Here is a 27500-nt window from a genome sequence, read left to right as displayed (position 1 = left end):
TCTCCATCGAGATGAACGGCACGCTGGAGGACCAGCTGACCAACCTGCGGCAGTACGAGAAGAGCATCGTCAACTACAAGCCAAAGATCGACCAGCTGGAGGGCGACCACCAGCTCATACAGGAGGCCCTCATCTTCGACAACAAACACACCAAATACACCATGGAGGTACATACAGAAACAGCTGCCGTGGAGGGCGATCCGTGCGGTTCTGCTTTATTTACCACACACAGTTTTGGGCTCACAGTGGCGAAAAAAACACCCAGACGCCCACCGAGTTTTTTTTTTTTTTTCCTCCTGCAAAAATTTACATTAGCTGGCATGTTCCTCCAAGCTACTGCGTGGGTGTGTGTCTAAGATTAGGAGCCGCTACCAAGTCCATTCTGTTAAATTCACTGATTTCTCAACACACACACACACACACACACACTCCGAAAAATGGCCATTTTGCGAGAGAGTTGTGTTTAGGAAAGAATGTTTGTGAGAAGGAGATGTGAGTCTGAAGGTTTTCATTTCATTCTCTTGTGTTGGGTAAAAGTCGTATTTTAGGGGTTTTCTTTTGTTTTTTTGGTTCACTCATAAAACAACAACAACAACAACAACAACAACAACAAAAACCCTCAGACTCGCCGCCTCCCGCTTCACCTCCTTCCGTCCTGCCGTGTCTCCCGCCGCAGCACATCCGTGTGGGCTGGGAGCAGCTGCTCACCACCATCGCCCGCACCATCAACGAGATCGAGAACCAGATCTTGACGCGGGACGCCAAGGGCATCACCCAGGAGCAGCTCAACGAGTTCCGCGCCTCCTTCAACCACTTCGACAGGGTGAGTATCAGCGAGCCGAGCCGAGCCGAGCCGAGCTGAGCCGAGCTGAGCCGAGCCGAGCCGCCGCCACGGTGGCTTGGACACGCAGACGAGGAGGACCGGCAGAAGAGGGGTTTTTGCTAATGAGCTTTGGCTATTGGCTTTGCGTTGAGAAGCGCCCTCTGTTGGTGACAGTTGGTAGTTTTGCACTTCAACCGGACCGAACCTAAAAACATGAAGAGACCATTAAAGTTCCACAACCGCAGAAGGGAACCAGAGGCGTCGGAGGTCTTGGCCTCCTCAGAGCTACGCTAACAATCGTCCGCTAACACTGACGCCATTTTTCTTCTGGTCCTCATCTGGTTGGAATCAGTCCTCTCATCCAACTCAACGGTGGGGGGGAAAAGTTACTGTTTCTTTTTTCCTGTCAGCCACAAGTTTAAAAAAAACAAAAAAAACTTCTGTTTTTGGTATATATTTAGAATTCATCGGTGAGCCAAAGGAACCAAGGTGAGATGACGCGTGGCTAACAGTAGCGCTAACAACCGGGATGTTCTGGGACGTGCGAACGAGGCAGCGGCGACGATTTCAGCATCAGGGCGTAAAAAAAAAAAACAGGCGACTCGCGGTTCGGAAAATCTCATGTCGACTCGTCGGAATCCGTTAGCGCTAAGGTCAGGCTAACGGCGGCGACACCTTCAGCAGACGGCGGCAGCAGCTGCGGAATATCTTTCCATTGAAGGCTGCTTCTGTAGAAACCTGCTGCGGCGCGTCGTGTTTACACTCGGGCTCAACGTGTCGCTGCAGCAGCACCAATTATGGATGAGTTTTTATTTAGCTCCTCATGTGTAAGTTCTCCTCCTCCTCCTCCTCCTCCTCCTCGTCCTCGTCCTACTCCTCCACTGCGGTTTTTTCCAGTTTAGTTAATCGATCCTTGAGCCTGCCGCTGAAACAATCAGCTGATCTTAGCACATTGACTCACCGTCCTCTTGCACTGTCGTTTGGCCGACAGAGGATTTATATGAAGAGAAATACAATTTAAAAGAAGAAACCTTCAGAGGGTTCATGGCAGTGTTCTCGAGATATTTCATTCTTTTAATGAAAAAATAGGAAGTTCATTCCAGTGAAACATTAAATTGGATGGAGGGCATTTTGGCTGAGGCTCCAGCTGGCGGGAAGAACTTATTGACATAAATTCACATTATGCCCAATGGGATCATAAAGTAAAAACTATTTTCCCATTTAAAATGACAGGTGGCCATATTGTCCTGATCTGAGGAATCTGTCTCGAACGCCGCATCAGCCCTGCGTGACATCACAGAGGGCTGAATTCCACAATCGGACGCACCCTTTATGAGCGGGAAACTGTTGGGTCGGGACTTTTTGCTCAACATAGGGCCTTTTATTTATATATTTTATTTTTTTGTTAAAGTGGGCTGCCCTGATCTTAAATGTGTGCTTAATGTGTTTGGTTGTGTTGTGGATGTTCGGTACGTGTGCCATCAGCGATACGGCTAACCCAGCCGGCACAGGGCCCAGTAGTCTGCCTGCACCACTGCACATTAACGCCTCTGAATGCTCTCGCCCAGCATGGCAGCACTGCTGCCACCGTGTGGTCACTCGCCAGATCCTAATCAATGTGCACTCTGTGTGTGTGTCCTCTGTTCTCTGTCTCATGCATGCCCCACCCCCACCCCCCCACCCCCACCCCTCCTCCACCTCTCTCCCTCCGTGCATGGTTGCACCCCTCCCCTCCCACCAACACCACCTCACCCCTCCTCCTCCTCCCCCCTGTCGTCCACCCCCACCACACCCCCCCCACCACCTCCTCACCGTCACTGACACCGCTGTATGCGTCGCTGCATGGCCTGTGGCCCCTCCCTCCGACGCCTCGCCTGGCCCCGCCCCCCCACACAACCCCCCCAGGACCACTCGGGCACTCTGGGCGCGGAGGAGTTCAAGGCCTGCCTGATCAGCCTGGGCTTCGATATCGCCAACGATGCACAGGTACCTGAGCGTAGCCACGCCCCCGCGGCGAGAGGTTTAATCGCTGTCTCTTTCTTTTGTACCTCCCTCCCTCTCCTCCCTCCCCCTTTTACTTCCCTCCCCTCTTTTTTTTTTTTTAACTTTCCCTCACTTTACTTTTCCTCCCCTGGATCTTTGTTCTTCCTCCTCTCACGTTGTCCTCTGTGATTTTTCCGCTCTTTGCAACGTCCACCTGTGGATGGTTGCCGCTCGCCTCCTCACTCCTCTCTTTCTCGCGCTCGTCTTCCTCTCCTCTCCTCTCCTCTCGTCTCCTCTCCCCGCCTCTCTCCATCCTCCTGGTCTCATCGCTGACCTTGTAGAAGAGATTAGGATACATGGATGCTGAAGACTTCAAAACCTGCCTTATCTCCATTGGTTACAACCTGGTAAAGCCATGAGCACACTTCCCCCAAGTATGACCATTTGTTTGAGTGTGATAAGCAGCAGCCACCTAAACGGTAATAGATAACTGTAGCTTTAATTTGATCATCTGTTTAATATTGTATATGTCGATGTTAACATTTTTTAATTCAAAGACTGTCATTGTACAGTAAATCAATTTATACTAATACTATATATATGTATACATACATATATATGTATGTATGTATGTATTTATATATATATGTATATGTATGCATACAAATATATGTATATGTATATATGCATACATATATATATGTGTATATATGTATGTATATATATCTATATATATGTATGTATATTTCTAAAATATATAGATATAACACCAATGACAACTTTTCTAGTGCATTGTTAAGACCGCCTCCGCCAGTGTCTCGGCCTTACACCTCCCCTATCTCACCACCAGGGGGAGAATGAGTTCTCCCGCATCATGAGCATAGTGGATCCCAACCGGATGGGCGTTGTCACCTTCCAGGCCTTCATAGACTTCATGTCCCGGGAGACGGCCGACACGGACACGGCCGACCAGGTCATGGCCTCCTTCAAAGTTCTGGCCGGAGACAAGGTGCGTTGCCACAGACACAAAAGATGAATTGATTGCACTTGAGTGCACTTTAAGTTGACCCAGAGAAGCTGGTGAATTATTAGCATTAACTGGGGAGAAGTTGTTTCTCACAGTTTGGAGGGAAAAAAAACAGCAACAATTTTTCTGAATTTGACACCACACTGGATGTGGACAGCTGTGCAGTAGTTAAACCTTCCAACCTGTCAAAATGCACACTTAAAACACCAAATAGTGATTGTTACAGCACAAGACACCAGCTTTTCCTCTTGATGGTGCTTCGTTTTGTGTTCCTCCACTGAAACATGTCTGTATCCTGACCGTCTCTGGCAGAACTACATCCTCGCTGACGAGCTGCGCCGGGAGCTGCCTCCAGACCAGGCTGATTACTGCATAGCCCGAATGGCCCCGTACACCGGCCCCGACGGCGTGCCCGGGGCCCTCGACTACATGTCCTTCTCCACGGCTCTGTATGGAGAGAGCGACCTGTGAACACTCTGTTGTCAGTCGTCCTGACTCGGGACCACCAGCCTACCTGCTCTGATCACCGCCACGTCCTCCAGCTGCCCGCCTGCACCGCTCCTGTCCTACTGCGCTCGGTTCTGTTTTTTTTTTTTCTACGTCTCTGGCCTTATCTTTTTTTGTCACTGTCCTCCTGCTCCTCCTCCTCCTCCTCCTCCTCCTCCTCCTCCCACTTCTTCACAGCTCCCTCACACTTTGTCTCCGTTGTATTTGCTTTCCACGCAATGCAGCAGCTCTCCAGGTTTACAAAGAGGGAGAGAGAAAAAATGTTTTGTTTTTCTGTTTTTATTTTCTTGTTGTCATTGTTTTTCTTCATAAAAATGAATAAAGTTAACATATTTTATTATACTGAACAAAAAAGGTATTTTTCTTCACCTGATTGAAAATAAGAGACAAAATTGTAATAAAGAAAAATTGCTATACATTCTTCTCTTATTCTCCGTTTACTGCAGGGAGATTGTTTTGCCACAGGGGACTTCAACCGTCGGACTAGTTTAAGACTGGGAAAAGTCAAAGTAGATAAATAAAAGGCTTATGGCATCATCTGTTCATTTTCAATAGAGCCAAAAAAAAAGAAGAAGAAATCAAGTAAACATTTCTTGCTGTTTGGTTTCAATACTGTTTTCACTCCTATAAAAAAAAAAAAAAAACACCAATTACCTGGATGTTGTAAAACTGAACGAAAACGAAAATGGGGAAATCTACATTACCAGACATTGATTTATAAAAATTGGGTTGCTTTAAGTTTCTGGTATAAAAAAAAAAGAAAAAGGGAAAGGTAGAAATCAAAATAGAACACATTAAACACTGTACATAAAGAAAGGGATTTATTAAATACAACATTACATTGTCACTTTAGCGTTGACTATTTGGGGGCGGGGGGAGGAAAAAAAAAATTGTAACCAGGACAGTACTGTCCTGCTTTTTGTCGCTTTGCACCTGCTCTCTAGAAACGTAATCTCTATAAGTAAAATCACAACACGTTTTTTCCTTAGTAACATTGTAGCCATGCCACGTCCCTTGCTGCACAGAAAGAGGGTCACCTCCATAGGGAAAAATAAAGTATCTATCTATCTATCTATCTATCTATCTATCTATCTATCTACAATTTTAACGATGTGTTGGCGTATGTACCAGAGGAAAGACAGACAAAAATGTGTGCGAGTTTGTCCAGCTGTAAATGACGGAACGCATAGTTAAAGATTCAACAAATACATGACAGAAAAACAAATGCACACCGCGGAACCCTGTTTGTGCGTCACGCGCTCTACGGACGCTTTAGAGCGACGGACCCATCCAGGAAGCGCGTCCCGAGCCGACCTGTCACTTTGACCCGCCGGTGTAGCTACCCGGAGCTGAAAAATGGACTTTTAGCCAAAAGGAGAGTCATGTTCAACTTGAGGGCTTTGCGGCGGAACAAAACGGTGAAGTATGGAGTCCCTATGCTGGTATGTAGCCTTTTAAAATCACGCTGAACATCTGCAAGCAGAGCTACTGTCAAACATGCCGCGGTGTTGTTATGTAGTTGCGTTACTTTCAATTCCTGTTCTTCATTTGTTTCCCCTCGTTAGTTTAATGCAGTTAACTAACAGTAACTTAAAACATAATGCTGAGCCGCCCTAAAGCTCGACGGTGGTTATTCGATTATTCATTCCAACTCGTTAGTTAAACACTATACACCCCTTTTGTTTGCGCATCTCGCATTTCTACATCGTTGTCTTTGCTATTGACGCGTCAGAAAGCAGTTTGTCTGTCTTTGGGAATCACACAGTCATACACGAACCCTTGTGCGTTTCAGTTGCTCGTAGTTGGAGGCTCCTTTGGCCTGCGGGAGTTCACGCAAATCCGCTACGATGCCCAGAGGATCAGAAGAAAGGTTTGTGGTTCAGTGACTCGCACATCACACCTCACCTGTGTTTTGGTTATGAACACGTGTCTGTGGCCTTCTCCGTAGTCTCACTAGAGTGAGAGAAGTTGCCCTTCGTGATGTCACAAAGGTCTCCAGAGTTAGTGAGGCATCTCTAGCCAGCAGGTGACGGTTCCACACTGATAATCCTTATTATGTATAGGATGGTTTTAGATACTGTAAGTAATCACTACAAGGCTGCTGGCCAGTGTTGTCCAAGTATGAAGAATACAGATGTGAAAATGGGTGTATATTGAGACTTCTAACCATATCAGCGGATGCAACTTATACCCCGCGATTTCCTTCTGGACAAAAAGCCTGCTGTTAAAGCAGGGGTGTCAAACTCAAATACAAAGTGGGGCCAACATATAAAACTTGGCCAAAGTGGCTGGCCAACATTGATATTGATTGTAAAAATATTTTCATATGGACCCCAAACAAGTTTTGCTTCAACCTGAATATGGAAGAAGCAAAGCTTAATACTTAGTATTTTACACATGCAAAATCAAAAAACAAAACAAAAACTAATTCAAATAATCAAAATATAAATAACAATCGTATGCCTCTTTTTTTATTTGCAGACTTCTGATTTTAATTTCAACAGTAACCTTTATTCCACTAGCTAATAATACATTTAAAAATAAAATAACAACAATAAACCAATGAAGTCATCGTGATAATATCCTTCAGTGAACGTCCTGTCCTGACTGACGCGCCAAAATACCTTCAGAGCATTCTGGGATTTGTCGTATTAGTGGTACATGTGCTGTATAATACCAGCGGGCCAAATATAATGACACTGCGGGCCAGAGTTTGGAAGCTATGGTTTAAAAAAATCCGAAACACTAATCGATGTGAAATAGCTCCTCCCAGTGGCGAGATCCCCAAACTGCAGTGCTCGTCTCCAGAGGTGTGGCGCGGTCACGGTGCGGTTCATCTCGAAATAAAGCAAAGTCAACATGCCGCTCTTTAATTATTTGCCGTCACAATCACGTGACCTGGCTGGGAAGCGTAGCGGGGGCCTGTTTGTACTACTTTGCTCTGATGAACACGGTCGCACGTGGCCTTGCTGGGAGCCAGATGGTCGGTGAGTCTCTGCCGCTCTCTGCCCACAAGAGGCAGCGCTGCACCGCGCGATGGACGGCGCCCCCTGGCAGTGCTGCCGTGCAGCTGCCTCCCCGCTGCTCTCTCTGGGGCTGATGAGGCCTGCGGCGGTGGGGGGGCCTCGCAGCAGAGATCCCGCTCTGCTCGCCGGGCGTGTGCACACGAGATGTAGCGCACGCCGCCACACTGAAACAGTTGTCAAAATACACACGATTAAAACCCAGTCACCCAGCTTCTGCTCGAGCGCATCGCATCGTGCTGTACTCGCAGCTGTTTGCCCATTTGAAACGATTAAAGCCGCAGCGCGAGGGTTAAGTCACCGTGTGATCCGGTGTGTGTGCTTGCTCTCTGCTGATTGACCTCAGCCTGCAGGCGAAGACAAACTTGGAGCTCTTTTGTCCTCGCCGCGTCACCCGAGGAGCCTCCGCTTTGCCTCTGCCTCTGCCTCTGCCTCTGCCTCTGCCACGCTAGCGTTGGAGCTCGTGGTGATGATGGTGCCACACGATGATGTACAATGTTTAAGCCACAGGTGTCAAACTCTGGGCCGCGGGCCAAATTTGTACCTCTAATACTACAAATCCCAGAATGCAAAATGCAAAATGTTCCGTAGCTCCGTCCTCCTCAAAGCGGAACAAGATTTGATGAGAATTGCGGCCTCAATTGTACTTTGTCGAAATTTTAGAAATATCACTTTTATTTTTTGCGACAAACTGAAAACGCAGGTTGTGACGACACGGTGGCGCAGTGGTTAGCGCTGCTGCCTCACAGCAAGAAGGTTGTGGGTTTGATTCCAGGCCTTTCTGTGTGGAGTTTGCATGTTATTTATTGTATAGAAGCAAAACTTGTTTGGGTCCATACAAAAAGGTTGAGTGTTATATTGAGGGGAAGATTTTTTTTTTTTTTTTTTCAATAAATATCAACGTCGTCCGGTGACTTTGTGCAAGTTTGACATTTTGACCCCACTGTGTATTTGAGTTTGACATCACCGACTTAAGCAGTAAATTCCAGAGTGTGACGTCTGGAAAATATCCTGCGTGTAATTTATTAGCTGTAGTGATGTAGGTCTAATTAAAAATCAATTGTGGAATTATGAAACTCATCAGTCAGCTGAGTAACGGCGGCGTTATTGCTGTGAAATATTAGAACTCATTAGAAGTAATGATTCAGAGTGGACTTCATTTCGCTCCTATTCTCAGGCTAAATCAATTTGAATTGCAAAGCAGAGACGACTCGGTCGACTTTGGCCCCGCCGTCGCTCCGTCTCATCCTCAGCCCGGTGACGCTGAGAGCAAATCCACGGGATCGTTATCGTTTTTGAAAAGCGTGCGGCAGGGTCGATTCTCTCGACGGGGCCGGATGTTTGTCTGCCGGGAAAAACTCTGCTGCCGGCAAACAGCTTCACCTCCCTGCGGGAGACCTTCCCTCGTTTTCGCGTCTTCTTGTCTCTAACGACTTTGTCTCCCGTTTGCTGAGTTGTTTTAAAATGTCTGCCCAAAGCGTCAAACTCCGAGTTACAGTGTTTGCTTTTCACGCCTGCCTGCTCGCAGCTGGATCCGTCGCTGGAGGCCAAGGTGAACGCCCAGAAGCAGTCGGTGATGCTGGAGGGGGAGTACGAGGTGAGCGGAGGCGGGTCGGGCGATGAGGGAACGCCGACGGAGAGTTTTGACTCAAGGAAATCTAGCGTCTCCTCGCAGGAAGCTGCAAACCCCAAACAAATGAGATCTTCTGGATTTTCAATTAAAATAAAGTCAAAAAAGTTGATGTTAAAAAAAATTGTGTATAAAGTCGTCGTAAAAAAAGTCCAAATTTCATGAATAAAGTCGAGACAAATAAAGTGGAAGTTTTGTAAATGAGGTGGATGGTGGATTCACCCAGTTAGCCACAGTTAAAAGTGAACTTCAGGAAACAGGCGTATCCCACAAGGTTCACCCACGCAGTAATCAGGAAACTGGCGAAAACGGAAGTGCTCCACTAGACTTGGGCGCAGAGCCTTTCAACTTTATTCTCGACATTTTGACTTAATTCACGTGAACATTAATTGAAAATTTCAAATTTATTCACAAAATGTCATCTTTTTTTTTCCCTCAACTTTATTCTCGAAATTTCAATTTTAATCTTGAAAGTTCAACTTTATTCTCGAATTGGAAGCTTGAAAAAAAATTCTATCTTAATTTCTTTTCTTCTTGTGGCCCTAATCCTCTTCCGTAGACATTTAATCCACCAATCAGGAGCTCTTAAATCCCATTGGCCCGGTGGTCGACGGGCTTTTCTCCAGTCGCAGTGCTGCTAATATTTCCAGACGGGACGCCTGCAGAACGTCCTGCCTCACACTGGTCTCCGCTCGGACCGAGTGGCAGGACAGTCTGACGCTTGCAACTCTCCAGATGTTGCAGCGTACTTCAGCATCTGGCCTTTTCAAAGCACATCATGCGATTTGGACCGAGAAAAGAGACCCAAAATGAGCGCGGACGGGGAGCGAAACTGCTCATTGCTGCCGAAAATGAAAGAAAGAAATATCCTGAATTATGTTTTTTTCCTCTTCGGTTTGTTCTCCTGCAGAAGATGAAGGAGGCCAACCTGGACGAGTGGAAGAACATCCGAGGGCCGCGTCCCTGGGAGGATTCCCGGGAGTACCAGGAGCAGCAGCGGAGTCGGCAGCGGGGAAAGGAGAGCTGAGGGAGTGGGCGGAGCCTGAGGCTCCTGGGAGAACTCGGACTCAGCCCAAAGCTTGACAGCGAGTGGCTCCCTGCGCCTGGACGCCTTTCCTCCCTCTGCCCCTGCTGGTGGCAGATCCTCCTCAGTAATACCTAAAACAACCAGTAGGCGGCGCCTCTGCCCCCCGCACCGTGTCACCTTCCTGTCAGACAGCCAGCGGGGTGCAGATATTTATCAACCTGTGATTTCATCGTGTCAATAAATGTTTGTGCTCTTGATCCATTTTGTTCTTTTTGTTTTTCCGATATTTTCTGAAACCAGCCAGACAAAACCAAGCAGCGCAGCGTCGCAGACTGAACGAACTTCTCCACTTCTCCACTTCTCCTCTCCGCAGCCGCCGACAATCATCCGTTACCGCGACAGTTACGGTGTTTGCGACGCGGCGGCTTTATTGTGTTGATAATAGAACGTGCATTAGCTCTGATGGCTGCTGCCGTCCCGCCCGGTGAGCGAGGAGACACGAGCGGAGCTGCTGGCTGGCTGACTGACAGATGATGCGACTGCTCCGAAACGAGATGTAATGAATATATTTCAGCTCTCCGGGAAAACGGCTGCACATTCATTTCTTGTAGTCACTGGTGTTTTTATTTATTTATTTATTTAAAACACTTGGAAATGCAGATACCGTCTCCTGCCCGATGATGATGATGATGATGATGATGGTGACGATAATGATGATGATTATGATTATTATTCCTTCCTGCGCAGGTTTGCAGAGATTTAAATCTTGTGTTTGTGTCGTTTGGCTATTTTTGAATGCGTGGAGGAAACATTATGTGTCTAAATTTAACGCCTCATAGCGAAATTATCCCGTCATTTGACGCCGGATCAGATGTGGCCCAGGAGTCTGGAGAAGCAGCAGCAGCAGCAGCAGCAGCAGCAGCTCTGAGTCGCCCCACTGTGGACCTGGAAGTTCTCAGAGTTCTCCTGGGCCTCGGCAGTTAACCATGTGCTCCATGTTGTCCATGTGTTCTACTCCAGGTTTTTTTTTTTAGTTGTTGAAAGAAATGCATCCAAGTCTAATATGAGTCCTCCTCCTGAAACCAAACCAATATATGGCCAGACTCAACCAGGTACCATTGTGTAAAGAGATGAGCAGGAGGCCGGTTCAGGAGGAGATGTTTCCTCCTCCTTCGTCTTCTTCTTCTTGGACAGGAACCATTCACAACCACTCACTGTGTGAGCACAGCACAGATTTATTTTATTCATTTGCCGCAGATGGAATGAAAGCTCAGCAAAGAAGTGCTGTGAAAGTTTTTTTTGTTGTTGTTTTTCAACAAACCAGATGCTTTAACGTGCTGACGAATCCTGTGAGATCCAGGCTGAATCAAAAACAGAAGATTTGATGGAGAGATGAGAGCAGAACGTCTCTTCTCTTCCTGTCATGTCTTATATTCTTATATACTGTATATACATGTATATGTATATATAGATCATTATTCCATTGAATCGAGTCAAAGATGATGATGAGTGCTGCTGAGCACATTAACGTGCACTGCTTCTCTAACGAACCATCCGTGACATCGTCGCCTTCGCAAGTGACTCCACCGCCGAGCCCCACTTCAAACCAACCGTGTGAGGGCGGAGACGGCAAAAGATGCGACGCGTCCATGCATTGTGTGTGTGAGAAGTTCAGAGTCAGAGTCATTTGGACGAGTCCCACCTCCACCCATTCACGTGTCCCTTAAATGTTTAATTGCAGGAAAAAGCAAGAAAGGGCCATGAAAAATGCATCGGACATGAAAAGAAGAAGAAGGAAAAAAAAAGCCAGATTGAATATTTGCCAGGAGCAGGACCACTAATGAGATGTGAGGAGCAGGAGCCGTGCAGCAGGTCTGAAGTGTGAAAGTGTGAAGTTTGATTTATTATTATTATCTATTTATTTTTTAAAACTTTGTGGCCTCTCTGCAGCCCTGTGAGTCTGGACCAATCAGCTTCTCTCGCTCTCTCTCTTCCTCTCTCCTAAATGTGTCTGCTCCCGACGCTGAGGATGAATAATTCTCACTGTTGCTATCGCCCAAGATTAGAGGTGTTGGCGTGTTCTTGAAGAGCAAACAGAAACGAGCCTGGAGAAGATCCGTCTCACCCCAGAAAAAAAAAAAAAAACAGTTGGATTTGTGTTTTAATTGTTACTATTATTATTATTATTATTATTATAAGATTCGTCCTAGAAATTGAAGATAGCCCTGCTGGATCGTTTCTTTTTGGGGGGGTTTGTCACTGTTTGTCATTGTATTTTCAAAGGTCCTATATTATGCACTTTTGAGATTTTATTCGCAGCACAGTTAGCCCTCTGTTGACAGCCATCTGCTGTCAGAGAGATGCCATGTGGCGACACAAAGCGATTGCCACTCACCTGGAAAGGTGTGTGAGGTGTGTGATGTCCCGCCGACGGTCGGCTTCTGTCGCTTTGCTGTGATTTCTGCGTCCTGCTGTGCAACAAACACTGGCAGCAGCGTGCAGGGAAGCTTCTCTGGATGTTCTTCCGGCTTCTAAATAGTGAATGTGCAGTCTGTGAGAAACGCGACCCCCCCCCCCCCGGCCTCCTCCTCCCAGTGTGTGTCAAAGCCGACGGTCCTGCGGTCAGTGAACGCCTCAGCCGCCACTTCTGACTCACTTTGAGGTCATTTTCCACAGCGACTCCTCTTCCCCAGGACGTCTCTCTGTGTTTATTACTTCATCTCTCGCCCGTCTCTCTCTCGCTCTCTCCCTCTCTCTCTCGTTTTGCTTCTATAAATAGAGGGTCACTCAAATGTGCCCCCCGGCTGCTGCACTTCATTCCCCTTCACCCCACCCCCCGCCCACCCACCCTCATAACGAGCCTGACGCAGTGGGCACAGATCGCCGCCGTCACTCCCGCTCTCGCTCCCCCGAACGGAGGACGAGGATCCACTTTGATCTCTGTGTCATCCTGCGTTCCGTTCCATTCCTCGCCATCAGGCTCTGGGAGAGGAGGGCTTGTTTTGTTTTTTTTTCCTCTTCCTTCTTCCTCTTCTCACTCGTCGACTCTTTTGGTTGTGACGTAACGCAACTCAGCGTGGGTGTCCCTCTCCCTCTCTCTTTCTCTCTCTTTCCCTGCTGCACAATATATTCCAGACCAGTGAGCCGGCCAGCCAGCGCCGGGCTCCAGTGGCTGCAGCTGCGGACGGCGGGCAGCTCTGCCTCTGCCGAGGCCTGTGGTGCGTGTGCAGTGCAAAACGCTGGCCTGGGTTTTAGCTTTCGCCCACCTCGTGGTGCCTGAAGAGGAGCTGATATCAGGAGATTTATAGGACGGGTGGGAAGGGAGGTTTTGGGGATGGGGGGGGGCGGTCCTTCGCAAGCTAGCTAGTTTTTTTTTTTTTTTTTTTTTTTGCCACAGCTATATCCTAGCTTAAGCTCCGCCCCCTTTGTCCTGAAAAAAACGACTCAAACCAGCCAAAAATGAAGACGAAAAAGCCACTCAGACTGTCGCTGTTGAGTACCAATCACAGAAATGTCAGCGGTGTGACACTCAGTTCTACTTTTAGGCTGCCGAGCCGTCGGATGTGATTCAGATACGGAGCTTCTCAGGATGGACGTCAATCTTGTCTAGAGGTTGTCTGTTTGTTTTTTTCAGGCGTGTGTGTGTGTGTGTGTGTGTGTGCGTGTGTGTGTGTGTGTGTGTGTACTTGCCTCGTGACTATACTTCAGACAACAAACTCCAGTCTGGCTTGTGTGTGACAGTGTGTGAGGTGCGTGTCAGCAGCGTCACCTCACCAAAGCTGTGCATTTAATCGAGCTGAGCCGCAGTGACACCCCAGATCAGACACACACACACACACACACACACACACACACACACACACACACACACACACACACACGGGCATACACACACACACACTTATTTATGCTGGCGGAAGGCAGGGACAGGGACAGGAAGTGGCCCTGCAGCCTGGAGGTCAGCGGATCCTGATGCGAGGTGACTCTTCACCTTTCTCGTTTCACGACTTCACTATTCATTACTGACTGCTGTAAGTGGACGCTGCCCTGCGGTGGTGTGTGTGTGTCTGTATGTGTGTGTTTTGGTTTTAATTCCTCCCCTCCTCGTTGCTGAAGTTGTTGCAACGTGACGGGAGCCTGCAGACGGCGGCGCCGCGCAGAGCGCTGATGGCAGCACGGACGCAGGAAAAGCTTTGAGAAAAAAAAGAGCACAAGGTTGCAAGTGCAGCAGTATTGTGCAGTGCTGCGTCCCGCTGCAGACTCGCCGCTGCTGACATGCCAGAGGTTTTAATGAAACTGATCCCGGCTCCTGTGGTTCCCTGATGCAGAGAAAACAAGGGCGCCCGCCGGGGAAAAGAGTGAGCAGCTGCATCGCTCCGGTTTCACTCCTGGAACCTCCTTCATCCGTCTTGGATGAGTCCAGGACAAGCTCATTGTTTGTCTGTTGCTTAGTTAGTTTATTTTACAATTGACTTGCAGTTTTGTGGTGGATGTGTGTGATGGAAGCAGAGAGTCACGGCTCGGAAGTGGCCGCGAGACTTGCTGCCTCGAGGGAGGTTAGCATAGATGCAGCAGGAAGTGACTGCAAGCCTAGATGCAGCTAAAGGGATTAGCAAGGATGTAGTAGTCCTCTCAAAGGAAAAAGTAGAGTTGCCACGCGTCCCGTTTTTCCCAGAATTGTTCTCTTTTTTCACCGCCTGTCCCGGGAAAAATAAAATCTCTGACGGGACACAATGTGTCCCATTTTTTTTTAGGGAAAATGACAAAACCTTATTTGATTTCCGTCTGTTTTCTAGATAGGGTTGGTTGAGCGACCCCTTCCCCCTCCCCCTTCCGTCGACAGACTTGAGAGATCTCCATCCCACCCCCCACGAGATGTCCCAGTGTTGAAACTCTAGGATGTGGCAACCCCAGGAAAAAGGGGCAGGACTTTGAGAAAAGTTAAGAGAGAAAAGTTACTCACAACTCCTTCCCGACCCTTTTGAACATGAGCTTTTTTCAATTATTAAGTGACAAGGCATTGTTTTTGTTCTTTTTTGCTGATGTTGTTTGAGGGTAATTTCTAATTCCTCCTCAATTCTATTTTATTGTTTATAACATTCCAAACTCAAACTCAAACTGAAAACTGGGTTATTCTGACATTAAAAGAAGATCCAATAAGCCACTGAGGGTGCCGGGAGATTTACTTGTTTCTTGAAAGGCTTTGGCAAGAGTTTGACGAAACTCCCGGCTGGACCTTCACTCCTGACACTAGCAGGAGGCCTCAACACCTCGCTGTTTGGACAGTGCATGTAAAAACCAATCCCAGGTTCACCGAATCACCTTCCAAGTTTTGCCTCCCCATTTCCAAAGCCCTCTGCTTCTTGAGCCCGCGGGCGTCCCGGGCTGCAAACTCTGGGAGTTCTGTCCGTGTTCTTTCTGCCAGAAGAAAGAGGTGAGAGAAGTTTCTTCCCGGGGAATCGATGGCGCCTCCAGCCTCCTGCCCTTGACGCGCACGCAAGGCCCGGAGCGCTGCGTTGATTACAAGTATAATCCATTAATCATCGCTGGATGCATGGAGGACTTTAATGGGAGAGGCAAGAGCAGAGCATTGAATTCCAATGGAACCGCCGCACGCACACGCGAAGGCTGCAGGTGCTCTTAAAGCGCCGGCACGCCAGGATCTCTCTCCTACACTACCCCCCACCTCCACACACACACACACACACACACACACACACACACACACACACACACACACACACACACACACACACCCTTGCACACGATATTCAGAAATGCTTACAACCTTATCAGCTGCACCAACACCGGCAAAGCATGGGTGGTGTGTTTGGGTGGGTGGGGTCCTCTGCTGCACCCTCCCCATGTAGTTCAGGAAGGAGAAGGTTTCTGATTTTCTGGCTTAAAAATGAAGGGATCCATAATGTGTCGTCCCCCCAGCTGCCCATCCCACCCCAGTGTTGCTCTCCAAAAAAACGAAAAAAACAAACAAAAAAAAAACGAAAAAAAAACATCCATCTCCAGAAAACAGCATGTAGCCCTCTGTTTACAGCCTCCTACTAAAATGCTAGGGTTTTAGCTTCCTGCTAAAACGGTTAGTCCAAGAAGCCATGCCTATCTGCAACTAGATTTTAGATTGTGGAGCTAATAATTGAACTACAGCAATTATATTCGGAAAAAATACGTTACACAAGCGGGTATTGAAAATGGACAGATTGATGGAAATTCAAAATATTGCTGCTCCCTCCCCCTTGTGGACGGGACTATAAATGCATGTGAATGTGTCTTCAGTGGACCTTCTGCATGTCTGGAAGAGATTGAAAAAGAAGAGGCCACATGGAATCGTCGTCACCTAACCTCGGCAGACTCCTCGCCGCCCCTCGTGACATCACAAAATGCCGTGTGTGCCGTAGCGTGCGCTTTCTGAAAAGGGGAGCAAGCAAAATGGGAAAAAGTTGAACTTTTCCGCTCTTTAGTTGAAGTTCACTGACAGGCCGTCGTGCAGTCTGCATAAAATGCGACTTTTAACGGGCATGCAAATTTGAACAGGCTAATACGATTCCGTAATGTAATTAAAAACGGACCCAATTGATTTTTCTCGGCGCCACACTCTGCATAAAGACTCCATCCTTCAGAAGAGGAACTCTAACTCTCACGCCACCGCCGCCACCGCCACCGCCACCGCCACCTCTTCCCCGTGTCATTTCTGCCTGGATTAATGATAATTCATTATTGATTAATTGCTAATTAATTTAAGAGGCTGTTAAACACTTGTATTAATTCAGCACACTGTTCCGCCAGCCCAGGGACCTCCTGCCTTCCCCTTCCTGCGGCTTCAGGCCTGTGTGATTGTGTAATTAGAGGTGGTTGCAGTGTCAACATCCTCCTGCTCCGCCGCCGTCTTCTGGTTCTCGCTCCGTCTGTCTTGACGACTGTGAGCTGCACATGCAAACAGGGCTGCGAGGGTCCCTGTCGGAAGAGACGCGGCAACAAAGACGCAATACAAGGACTTTACAGAGTCAGCCAAAATAATGCGTGCACACATCAGGAAAAGGAAAACTTTTCGCAAACATTTCAATAGCAAAAAGTTACCTTTGGCCGCGACAATTGTAAGAGGGGCTTTCAGACATTTATGTGTATGGCAAACTACTGCTTGGGTAACGTTTGCTACCTCAACGCTTGTTGATGCCACGTTCATGAGGGTAACGCCATATGTTGGGAAAGCATTGTACAGCAGTGCAGTGTTAGTGTAATTTGATCAAACTTTCAATATGTATGTATGTAACTTGACGGACGAAGGTGGCGGCAGCAAACTCTGGGATGTCGAGCGCCACAAAGTCGAGACCGGGACCTTCTGACATGCAAGGATGAAAGACATGTGACAACAACTCCGCATTTTTATCCAATTGATCTGCCGATTGGTCCGTTCATACTTGAACTACTGGCAAGCAAACCGGACAGGAGCCTTCCAAGAGTGAACCACGAACAATCTTTTTTGTTGTTGTTGTTTCTCTGATGAGGTCGTGCTTCACTCCTGACCAAGACAGTCCCGTTGGTGTCATTGTGTGACTCAAGGATGTGCAATGCAGACTACGTGGAAGCGCTGAGTCGTGGAGCCGTCCACTGGGACTCAGCTTGGGGATCCACGGGGTGCGATTGTACTTTCCTGAAATAGAAACTGGCGTCTGGAGTCTTGTGTCGTCGTCGTCTCTTGCTGCTGCTGCTGCTGAAACTTGACAGACATTAGCCAGTCTGGTGCGATCAGCCGCTGCATTTATAAAGGCACGTGTCTGGTGCCCCCCATCACCTCCCCAACACACACACACACACACACACACCACCACCACCACCACCACCACCACAATACACACCAGCTCCAGCTGCTGCTTATTTCTCTTGAATTAGCAGCATCCAGCCAGCAGGGTCCATCCTCGCTGGCTGATGCCTCCATCACTCCTCCACGACAGCCCCCCCCCCACACACACACACACACCACCTCCCTCCATCCAACCCCTGCTGTTGTGAGCACTTGTCATGCTGGGCCGTGTGGTCTTCTTCTTCTTCTTCTTCTTCTTCTTCTTCTTCTTCTTCTTCCCAAACGATGGTGACGTGCTGCGCGCCTTAACGAGCCCGGTCTGCGTGCTGGACGCGCGCAACAATCCCCCCCTCCCCGCTTCCTCTCTCTCACATTCTCTCTCTCTCTCTCGTGCGCCTCACGCCTGCGTATATACCAAGAATAATTTCTAATCGAGGAGGGACAACGTCGAGGGATCATCGTGCATCATCAGCAGCACAGAGCCGCTCGGACGTCGCTCATTCCGATGGTGCGCTCAGCCGCGGACGCTCACGCGCCGGTGCACCGCGGTGCGCAGCAGCAGCAGCAGCAGTAGCAGCAGCAGCGCTGCCTCTCTCAGCCGCGACGCTCTGGTTGAATGTGATTTGCAGTGCGTCGATACTACAGACAAGGAGCCGAAAGCAGAGGAGCGGCAGCCCGGAATTTCTCCTGCCTGCTTTTGTTGCTGCGCTGTAGCAGGAGCAGAGGAGCAGGAGGGAGGAGGAGGAGGAGCAGCAGGAGGAGGGGGAGGAAGAGGAGGAGGAGGAGGGAGGCGCTGATTCACGGCTTGCAGGAGGAGGGAAGAGCCGCGCGGCCCCGGTTCACACCACAGGATCCATCTCTTATCTTAAAATACCGACTCCCCCCATTTCCCCTCCTCCTCCCACTCCATCCATCCATCCATCCATCCATCCATCTCTCCCTCCCCTCCTCACCCCCACCACCCTCCTTTTCACCCTCCTCCTCCGCCGCCTCTTCCTCCTCTGTCGATGACAGCTTGGCGACCCGGTCAGTCCGTCAGACAGGGAGGAATCCGGGGAGGAGGTTCTCCAGGAGCGGAAGCCGAGGCGAGCAGAGCTCCGCTCAGGTCGCCCAGCGGGCAGCGAGCAGCAGGCTGACCAGGGTTGGCTGGCTTTTTCTTTTCTTTCCTTTTCCTTTTTTTTTTTTTTTTAAGCCCTCCACCCGTTTTTTATTTCTCTAAATTTAAATTTACGGCTGCCGCGGCGTGTATGTGTCCGTGCGCGCGCGCGCGCACGCACGCGCGAGGACGTCAGCGTGGATTTCTGCTCCGCGGGGCGACTCCTCCACACGTTCGCACCGCACCGGCAGCTGACACCGGACCGGCCCCGTTGGCATCCGGATCCGCCACGACCACCGGGAGACGGCCAGCAGGGAGGCGGGGACGGAGCGGCTCCGCAGCCTCCCCGGCGTCAACCCAGCGGAATCCTAATAATCCAGGTAGGAGGCGGCGGCTACAGTGGGGATGGGAACAGAAAAGAAGAAAAAAAAACCCCAACAACAACAACAACAACCAAAAACACAAAATCTAAACCTTGGCATCCGGTGATCGTGTTGATGACGAACCCGACGACGAATCTGCTTAGAATATGTCGCGCACGCACGCACACGCTAGATTCTGTGGGTTGCTGCAAACGTGGAGCGGATGAGTGATGTGTGTGTGTGTGTGTGTGTGTGTGTCCGCGCATGGTGCTTGAAACGGATTCGTGATTCCGTCTACATGGGTGTGACATCCACATAATTGGCGTAGCTCACGGCGAGCCTGCTGATTGGTCCAAATACACACACTGATTGACAGATCTATATGCCGGCGTCTTTTTTTTTTCTTCTTCTTTCTTTTTTTTTTTTTTTTGCCGGGCCGCCTGACACTGATTGGACAGTAGAGTAAGTGCATGCATTTTTTATTTATTTATTTTTTATTTTTTTTATTTTTTTTATTTTTTTAATCGCACCTTTAAATGCGCGCTGTCTGAAGTTGCGGTGCAGGCGGCGGGCCTATAGGTGCACCGGCAGGGATTCCCCGCTCAGGTAGCACCGAGGATGATTAATTAGCAACAGCTGAGGCCCGCCGTGTGTCTGCTGAGTCCGTCTTTACGCGCAATTCAAGTAACCTCCTTAAACCGGAGCCTCGTCCAGAAATAGCGGAAATGAAAGAGATCTGCGTGGCAGGCAGCGCAGCCAGCACAAGGAGGGAGGCGCGCAATCTGTCGAGGTATCGGTGTTTTCACACACACACACACACACACACACACACAAATCCTTTGTATTAATAACACAATTTGGAAATGCTAATCATTGCTGCTTTGGCTAAATAGTAAAGCTGTGCCTCTGGCTCAATTGGCCATTGTGAGTGCAAGGTTTTAGGTGTGAGGCTCTTCAAGATAAAACACGCTGTTCCTCAGTTTGTATCACTGCAAAGCCGGGCCTCTGTTGCTGCTGATCTAATCTGAACGGTTCTAGTCCGTGTGGCTTGTCTCTTTTCGGGGGACTTAACTCGTGCACATGCACACAAACAATAAATAAACAAAACAAAAAGAAAACACATTCATTGGGACGCATTACCCAGAGGGGTCACAAATTCCCTTTTTAGGATGAGCTAATCCATTAGTGCTGTCAGAAAACACACATCTGCAACTCTGTAATCCAAACACAGTGTTGTTCCTTTGATGTAGGCCTGTGTTCGCCGCAGTGGATTAAGACATAATCTGGCATACAGTCAATTTTCTCCATCAATTAATTTCATGCTAAAGTATGTTTAAAATCTCCTGCTAAGGCGCTAATGCCAAGCCAAAGTTGATTCTGTTCTGGATTAAATAGATTTTACTGGGTTCAGGAGGTCGGTGTTGGATTTAATTGGAATACCTCCAAGATGAACTTCACCCTCATTCAGATTCCACTCTGTCAAACATGACTCTTAGTTTCTTTTTTTTTTTTGCTTCCTCTCGTATGTTTAGTAGATTTTAATGCACTGTTTTTTTTGGACACTGCGGAATAATTGTGATTAGGAATTTCAAATTATAGCCCCAGTGACAACCCGCCCTCGCGATCACTCCACAAAGGCGAAAACACAACAATCCCTAAAAACGGTAATTAGCATGCAAATTGTTTTGTGCTGCCTAATTTGGAGGGTCGCAGCTTTCGTGTTGGTACACACTGGGAAACCACCTGGCGGCGCCGAGCGCGCAAAAGGAAGGAGAATAGAAAAATCAATTATTCAAACACAAAATCCTCCCGAGGTGCCACACCTGAGCTGTCTGCCCGAGTGCCTGCATGTAATTATTTTAACGAGCGTCACTCCAGACTGTCGACCTGGGCCTCTTGAAGGGTTTGTCAGTCATCCGATCAGCAAACCGATCGACCCATCAGTTCATCAATACGTACCTGTCGACTTTGTTAATGTTTGGGTGTTGCTCAGGGGACAGTCAAGCATGTTTCTGACCAGGCGTGTGAGACTGTAGACGCCACTTGATTTCAAAATATGTCCGGCTGTTATTAATGGAATAATTCATTATTGTTGTATTAATAATTGTTAATGTAATAATTCCTGGGCTCCAATCAGAGTCAGGCAGTGTCATCATGAGCAGGTTAAAAACATAATGACCTATGAAGCGAGGCTTTCAGCCCGTCTGAGAGCATCGCTAAAGGCACGGGGGAGGATCCTGGAAATGTATTAAGCATAGATGTGAACAAATCATTTCCGCCTTTGTTTGATCAGTTTGTTGGTTGTGAAAATGGAGGCAGGTGACGGTTTGAAGGCGTGGACTCACTGTGTTCACTCTCATCCTGTGGGTTTTTTAATCTTCGAAACAGTCTGCGTCGTTTTGGGAGTTTGTTCTTGGATTTGCAGGTCTGCGGTTTGTTTGTTGTGTGTGTTTATCCGGGGTTAGGCTGACTGAACACATTTACTCCCAACCCCATCAACTCCTCTGCTGGGGTTACAGAAACCCTCCAACAGCTTGTGTTAAAGCCACAGTTTTTCAGATTTATTTATTTATTTATTTTCAGACAAAAATCCAAACAGCCTCAACTAAAGGCCGCAGACAAGAAATTCTTCAGGAGTCTTAAAAATGTGTTGCCCGGCTTGGACCGAACACTCTTGGTTCTTGTGGGTTCTTTCGAGTTGTTGTTCAGCAGCAGCAGCAGCAGCAGCAGCCATCTAATCACTGTGGCTGCAACACAGCCGGTGGCTTCTCCAGCATTTAAATTCTGGATCCCTCGTCTCTTTCCGCCTCACTGCAGTTTGTGCTCATCCATCCCAGCTCGCCGCCGCGCAATAAAACAGACGAGGACGAGCCGGCAGGTCAGCAGGCGCCGCTCCCGCTCGGAAAAGCAACCAGGGAGTCGGCCGTCGTCTCCCTTTTTGCCTGAGAAACGTCGCTGCACAGTTTTCACAGGGCAGGTCATTTTGACGCGGGCCTCGCATTAAGGATGTCTGGAGTTTCCGTGACGGCACGGGCTGTGAAAAGAGCAATTTCAAGATTTTTTTTTTCTGCCCGTTGCAGCCACAAAACTCACAAATGATTTACAATCGAAACGAGGCGCCAGCAGATCGATTAGCACGTCTCGGCGCACTCACGTCTTCTTCCTCTCTGCGTGGCCACCAAGTTTCTCCACAGCAAACTTCTTCTTTTGAGTCGCAAAAAGAGAATAGAACCTCCCAGAAAGAAGTGATAATTGTTCCAAATAAAAGCCTTTAATTTGATGGTGTGAATTGAGGAACACAAGGGGTAATTTATCCCCACGTGAATTAATTGTTTTTGCCTAAGTGGATTTTTATTTTTGCCATTTTTTTTTTTTTTTCATTTGTTTTTTCAAGTTCTCTCAAGGGACATTTGGCATTTAAACCGGTGCAAGCGCTTCCAAAACGCCTCCCAAACAGCTCCACTGGGGATTCTGTCAATCTGGCCAACTGTCTTTCGGGATGACAAACAGTATTTAAAAAAAAAAAAGATAATAATAAGTCTCGTATTTCTGTGTGTTTGGGGTTTATTTTAAGTCTTCAGATCCTTCGCGGAGCCCTGGTGGTTCAATCAAACAGGAAATCTGCATTACGGCATAACATATGCACTTTAATGGATGCTTTTACCCAAAGTACATTGAAGTGTGTGTGTGTGTGTGTGTGTGTGTGTGTGTGTGTGTGTGTGTGTGTGTGTGTGTGTGTGTGTGTGTGTGTGTGTGTGTGTGTGTGTGTGTGTGTGTGTGTGTGTGCGTGCGCACACACGGCAGCCCCAGAGGTAATCAACCTTTTAACCAAGAATCTGAACATAAGAATGCACTTTTCGCGACAAAGCGTGGAGAGACTTGAAGCACGGCGAGCTCCGCAAAGAAGCGGAACGGAAAATGGAAACAAGTGTGATGGTAATAATAGCGGGGGGGGCGGGGGGGGGGGGGGGTAGATAAAAGCCAGATCCTCCGGTGAATTCAGGACAGTATGATTAACTGGTAGAGTCGCTGTCTCTCGGAAGAGATCATTTTAATTCCGACCAACCCACTCCTGCGTGTCTCGAGGGGCTCGTAGGTGTGACAGAGGCACAGCCCTCATTTTTGGACTCCTCTGTACCCGTCCAGTTCTACCCCGCAGCAGCCGTGTATCAAAAGGGGCTTCTCTGCTCCTCTTGCCTCAAAAGAATAGTCAAGTCGGACGTCATCCCAGATGAGAAGGTTGCGTGAGTCGCTTACTGCTTCAACTCTGGCGGACGGGGCTTTGTTTTGTCACCGTAAGGCCGCTCTCTCTCTCGCGGAAGCGTGCACGGTTAGCCCTCGGCGTGTAATGAATTTGGACGGGACATCTGTAGCTTTTGTCTCGGGTTTTTGCCTCTCCTGCCTTCCCCTCTGCCGTTTTCTCTCTTTCTGTTTTCCCCTGTTTTTTTTGCCAATGCGACATTTTGGCTGCTGCTTCGTTTGGCAACGGCTGCGGCGCCTGCTGAGCAAGCTGTGCAGTTCAGAGCTGTGTGGCGCCCTGGAGATTTCAGACCAGCGCACTCAGGCCCACATGACGTCTGAGCGGCAGATAAAACTTTGCACTCGGCAACGGGCCCATGGGCTGTGATCTTATTAAGATGTTGCCTGTATTGTTTACACACGAAGTGACAGATCTCTAATCATGGATGTGTCACCGAGATGGACACAGATGGATACGCTGCGAGCACTGGCCTTAAAATAATGTTGGAATACCCCTGAATTTGCGTTAGTCACTGAGCCATATATTTTCTACCGCTAATGATCCTGCACTTGGGGATGGCAGGGGGTTGCTGGAGCAAATCCCAGCACCCCAGAAGGTGGGGTTACACCCTGGACAGAAGAGTCCATAGAAACAAGTGTCCCTTCATCCTTTTATTCTACTGCAGGGTTGCTGCAATGGAAAGTAGTAGGGTCACTGGGTGACGGATGCAAGTTTGTCAAAGGCCTCGGAGGCAAACAAAACATTCATCCTCGTATTTACTCCAGAAAGTTTACAGTCACCCAACTGCACACATCTTTGGACCATTCCATCACAAAAAGGGGTCCATCCTGGCACCACAGGTCCGAACGTGCATGTCCTCTGATTGTGTGTGAAAAGTGACGCACGTTCAAACAAGAACAACATGCAAACTCCACCCAAAATGGACTGAATTTGAACTGAATGTGTGTCCCTCCCCCTTGCTGCGAGGTGACAGTGTGAGCCATCGCAGCACGGTGCTATGTGTGATCGGAGCAATGCGACAAAGTTTAGTGATGCAGAGAACCTTTTTACACATCTGTGTCTGTGTGACTGCTGCCCCCTGAACGAACTCTACAGTAAAGACCCAGTGTGACCCTTCATGTAATACCTCCTGTCTTGGTTTTGCTATGTTCTGCAGGTGGTGGGCGGACAGACAACAAAGCCCAGTGCTGGATCCCAGAGGGACCCTCAGCGTGGTAAGGAGCCTTGAGAAGAAGGTGGGCGCATGGAGGGATCAAGGCCCATGAAGCCGAAGTCGTCCGCCTGCCTCTGGCTGGGGCTGGTCTCCTTGGCCGTGGCCTTCCTGTGTACCGAGGCGCGGACCACCCCGAGCCCGACGCTCAGCCCCAGCAATGCCACCTGCTCGGGGAACCACAAGTGCCAACACGGGATCATCCTGCCCATCTGGTACCCCGAGGACCCTTCCATGGGGGACAAGATTGCGCGGGTCATTGTGTACTTTGTGGCCATGATCTACATGTTCCTCGGCGTGTCCATCATCGCCGATCGCTTCATGGCGGCGATCGAGGTCATCACCTCTCAGGAAAGGGAAATTGTAGTCAAAAGGCCCAACGGCGAGACCACCACCACCACCATCCGGGTGTGGAACGAAACTGTGTCCAACCTCACCCTCATGGCCTTGGGCTCCTCGGCCCCAGAGATTATGCTCTCCGTGATTGAGGTTTGCGGACACAACTTCGAGCCCGGCGAGCTGGGCCCCTCCACCATCGTGGGCAGCGCGGCGTTCAACATGTTTGTGATCATCGGCCTGTGCGTGTCCGTCATCCCCCAAGGAGAGGTGCGCAAAGTCAAGCACCTCCGGGTGTTCTTCGTCACAGCGGGCTGGAGCATCTTCGCCTACATCTGGCTCTACATGATCCTAGCGGTTTTCACCCCCAACGTGGTGCAGGTGTGGGAGGGTCTGCTAACGCTGGCCTTCTTCCCCATATGCGTGCTGCTGGCGTGGGTCGCAGACAGACGCCTCCTCTTCTACAAGTTCATGCACAAGAAGTATCGCACCGACAAGCACAGGGCGGTCATCATCGAGACGGAGGCCGAGCGCTCCAAGGGGATCGAGATGGACGGCAAGATGGTCAACTCTCATTTCATGGACGGTGGCGCGGTGAGCAACCTCATGGGCCTGATGGAGGGCAAAGAGGTGGACGAGTCCCGCCGCGACATGATCCGCATCCTCAAGGACCTCAAGCAGAAGCACCCGGAGAAAGAGATGGACCAGCTGGTGGAGATGGCCAACTACTACGCTCTGTCGCACCAGCAGAAGAGCCGCGCCTTCTACCGCATCCAGGCCACGCGCATGATGACGGGCGCCGGGAACATCCTGAAGAAGCACGTGGCTGAGCAGGCCAAGAAGAGCGCCAGTGTGCAGGAGGTGCACGTGGAGGAGCCTGAGGAGTATGTGTCGCGCGTGGCTTTTGAGCCTGCCGTCTACCAGTGCCTGGAGAACTGCGGCGCCGCCATCCTGACTATCGGCAGGAAGGGCGGCGACATCAACAAGACCGTCTACGTGGATTACAAGACGGAGGACGGCTCGGCCAACGCCGGGGCCGACTACGAGTTCACAGAGGGCACGGTGGTCTTCAAGCCTGGGGAGATGTTCAAGGAGATCAACATCGGCATCATCGACGACGACATCTTCGAGGAGGACGAGCACTTTTTCGTGCGGCTCAGCAACCTGCGGGTCCTGGAGACAGAGGACGAGGTGCTGTCGGCCAACAGTCTGCCGTACCCCAAGGCTATGCTGGGCTTCCCCGCTGTGGCCACCGTCACCATCCTGGACGATGACCACTCGGGCATTTTCACCTTTGAGAGTGGCTCCGCGCACATCAGCGAGAGCATCGGCATGGTGGAGCTGAAAGTGCTGAGGACTTCGGGAGCAAGGGGGACGGTCATCGTGCCTTTCCGCACCCTGGAGGGACTGGCCAAAGGTGGAGGAGAGGACTTTGAAGACACCTACGGAGAGCTGGAGTTTAAAAATGACGAGACCTGGTGAGTCTAAACTCCTCTTTTTTTTTTGTTGGTGTTTGTGGAGGAGGTGATTGCCAGCGATTTACTCCCATCCCCTTTTTTAAGTAAGGATGATGAAGTGAAATGTTTTTAGCTGAAAATAAGATATTTTCCTTCTTTGCTTGTACTTGTATCCGTCTGATTTTGTTCCTATTGTTTCATAAGCACTGTTTGACGGTGCTGGGAAATGACAGCTACATAATTTTCGACATGATATCCAACACCACACAAAGACACACACACACACACACACACACACTCATGTCTCATTCAGATTCTGCCCTTGATGCTGAGATGTTTTACTCACTGCTTCCTTTTCGACGTCTTTTAATTTAGCACATGCTTTGGTAACCTTTTCATGTGCCGTTTGCACCCATTGCCGATTTTTGAGGGTTTTTTTTCTTTCGGGGGGGCTTGCCGCCTACGTCTCCTTGTTTTTGCCTGTCAAGAGATTTCGCTCTCGTCGAAGCACAATTCGCTGCGCGTCGTCGGGATCCAAACTTTTGGATTTGTCACACAGCCCTGGAAACAGGAAGTACTTAAGTAAGACTCCCTGGCGTCTCTAATCCCCGCCGCTTTTGTTTTGTTGAACTCTATAGAGGGTTTTTTTTTTGATCCCCCTCTCTCCCTTTGCTATCTGTTTCATGTTTGCTCCAGTTAGAAAGCAGAATGGAGGAATGTGTTGCATGATGAACAAGAATCTCGGATTCAGGAGATGAGTAACAGACAAGCAGTCGAGCTAACGAAGAAAAAAAAAAACTCAAGCTTGTAATTTCATCATGAGCATCCATGACTAATGTAGATGGTTCATGTCAATTGGAATATATATCTGTATATATTCTGTCATTAAGCGCTGCCACCATCTGTGTGCAACACTACCCAACAGCAATGCAGTGACTTTGC

General features: G+C 48.9%; 4 protein-coding genes across 11 annotated transcripts in view; 3 read left to right on the top strand and 1 right to left on the bottom strand.

The window, feature by feature from the left end:
* The window catches only part of actn1 (actinin, alpha 1), a 38391-nt gene extending 33635 nt beyond the window's left edge, over window positions 1–4756 (top strand). For 2 of the 6 annotated variants that reach the window (XM_076023334.1, XM_076023329.1), the window contains exons 17-22: window positions 1–167; window positions 677–823; window positions 2729–2809; window positions 3148–3213; window positions 3657–3815; window positions 4146–4756. The exon at window positions 1–167 is cut by the window's left edge and continues 13 nt beyond it. In XM_076023334.1, coding sequence (XP_075879449.1) covers window positions 1–167; window positions 677–823; window positions 2729–2809; window positions 3148–3213; window positions 3657–3815; window positions 4146–4304 — 779 coding nt within the window. In that variant the 3' untranslated portion in view covers window positions 4305–4756. Of the gene's footprint in view, window positions 168–676; window positions 824–1284; window positions 1812–2728; window positions 2810–3147; window positions 3214–3656; window positions 3816–4145 lie in introns of those variants that run through there. The other 4 variants (XM_076023331.1, XM_076023330.1, XM_076023335.1 and 1 more) reach the window with 3 other exon arrangements.
* The window catches only part of dmac2l (distal membrane arm assembly component 2 like), a 373839-nt gene that overhangs the window by 180718 nt on the left and 165621 nt on the right, over window positions 1–27500 (bottom strand). The window lies entirely within an intron of this gene.
* On the top strand, window positions 5622–10277 carry cox16 (cytochrome c oxidase assembly factor COX16). The gene is made up of 4 exons (XM_076023351.1): window positions 5622–5782; window positions 6133–6210; window positions 8892–8960; window positions 9904–10277. The coding sequence occupies exons 1-4, from the start codon at window positions 5723–5725 to the stop codon at window positions 10018–10020; spliced, it is 324 nt and encodes a 107-aa protein (XP_075879466.1). The 5' UTR covers window positions 5622–5722; the 3' UTR covers window positions 10021–10277.
* slc8a3 (solute carrier family 8 member 3) overlaps window positions 18807–27500 on the top strand; it is a 63477-nt gene continuing 54783 nt past the window's right edge. Inside the window, exons 1-2 of one of the 3 annotated variants that reach the window (XM_076023326.1) lie at window positions 18807–19312; window positions 24712–26579. In XM_076023326.1, coding sequence (XP_075879441.1) covers window positions 24799–26579 — 1781 coding nt within the window. In that variant the 5' untranslated portion in view covers window positions 18807–19312; window positions 24712–24798. Of the gene's footprint in view, window positions 19313–19937; window positions 20085–24711; window positions 26580–27500 lie in introns of those variants that run through there. The other 2 variants (XM_076023328.1, XM_076023327.1) reach the window with 2 other exon arrangements.

This window comes from Nelusetta ayraudi, unplaced genomic scaffold, assembly GCF_046127955.1.
Source record: "Nelusetta ayraudi isolate G7.1 ecotype Tasmania unplaced genomic scaffold, CSIRO-AGI_Nayr_v1 ptg000015l, whole genome shotgun sequence".
NCBI lineage: Eukaryota > Metazoa > Chordata > Actinopteri > Tetraodontiformes > Monacanthidae > Nelusetta > Nelusetta ayraudi.
Note: the sequence above shows the minus strand (reverse complement) of the source record. Positions and strands in the feature narration are given on the sequence as shown.

Excerpts from the sequence above, each read along its gene's own strand:
- cox16 (XM_076023351.1), top strand. The coding sequence starts at position 5,723 with ATGTTCAACTTGAGGGCTTTGCGGCGGAACAAAACGGTGAAGTATGGA. Across the intron at positions 6,211-8,891 it reads CCCAGAGGATCAGAAGAAAG|CTGGATCCGTCGCTGGAGGC; the intron begins GTTTGTGGTTCA and ends GCCTGCTCGCAG. Across the intron at positions 8,961-9,903 it reads TGCTGGAGGGGGAGTACGAG|AAGATGAAGGAGGCCAACCT; the intron begins GTGAGCGGAGGC and ends GTTCTCCTGCAG.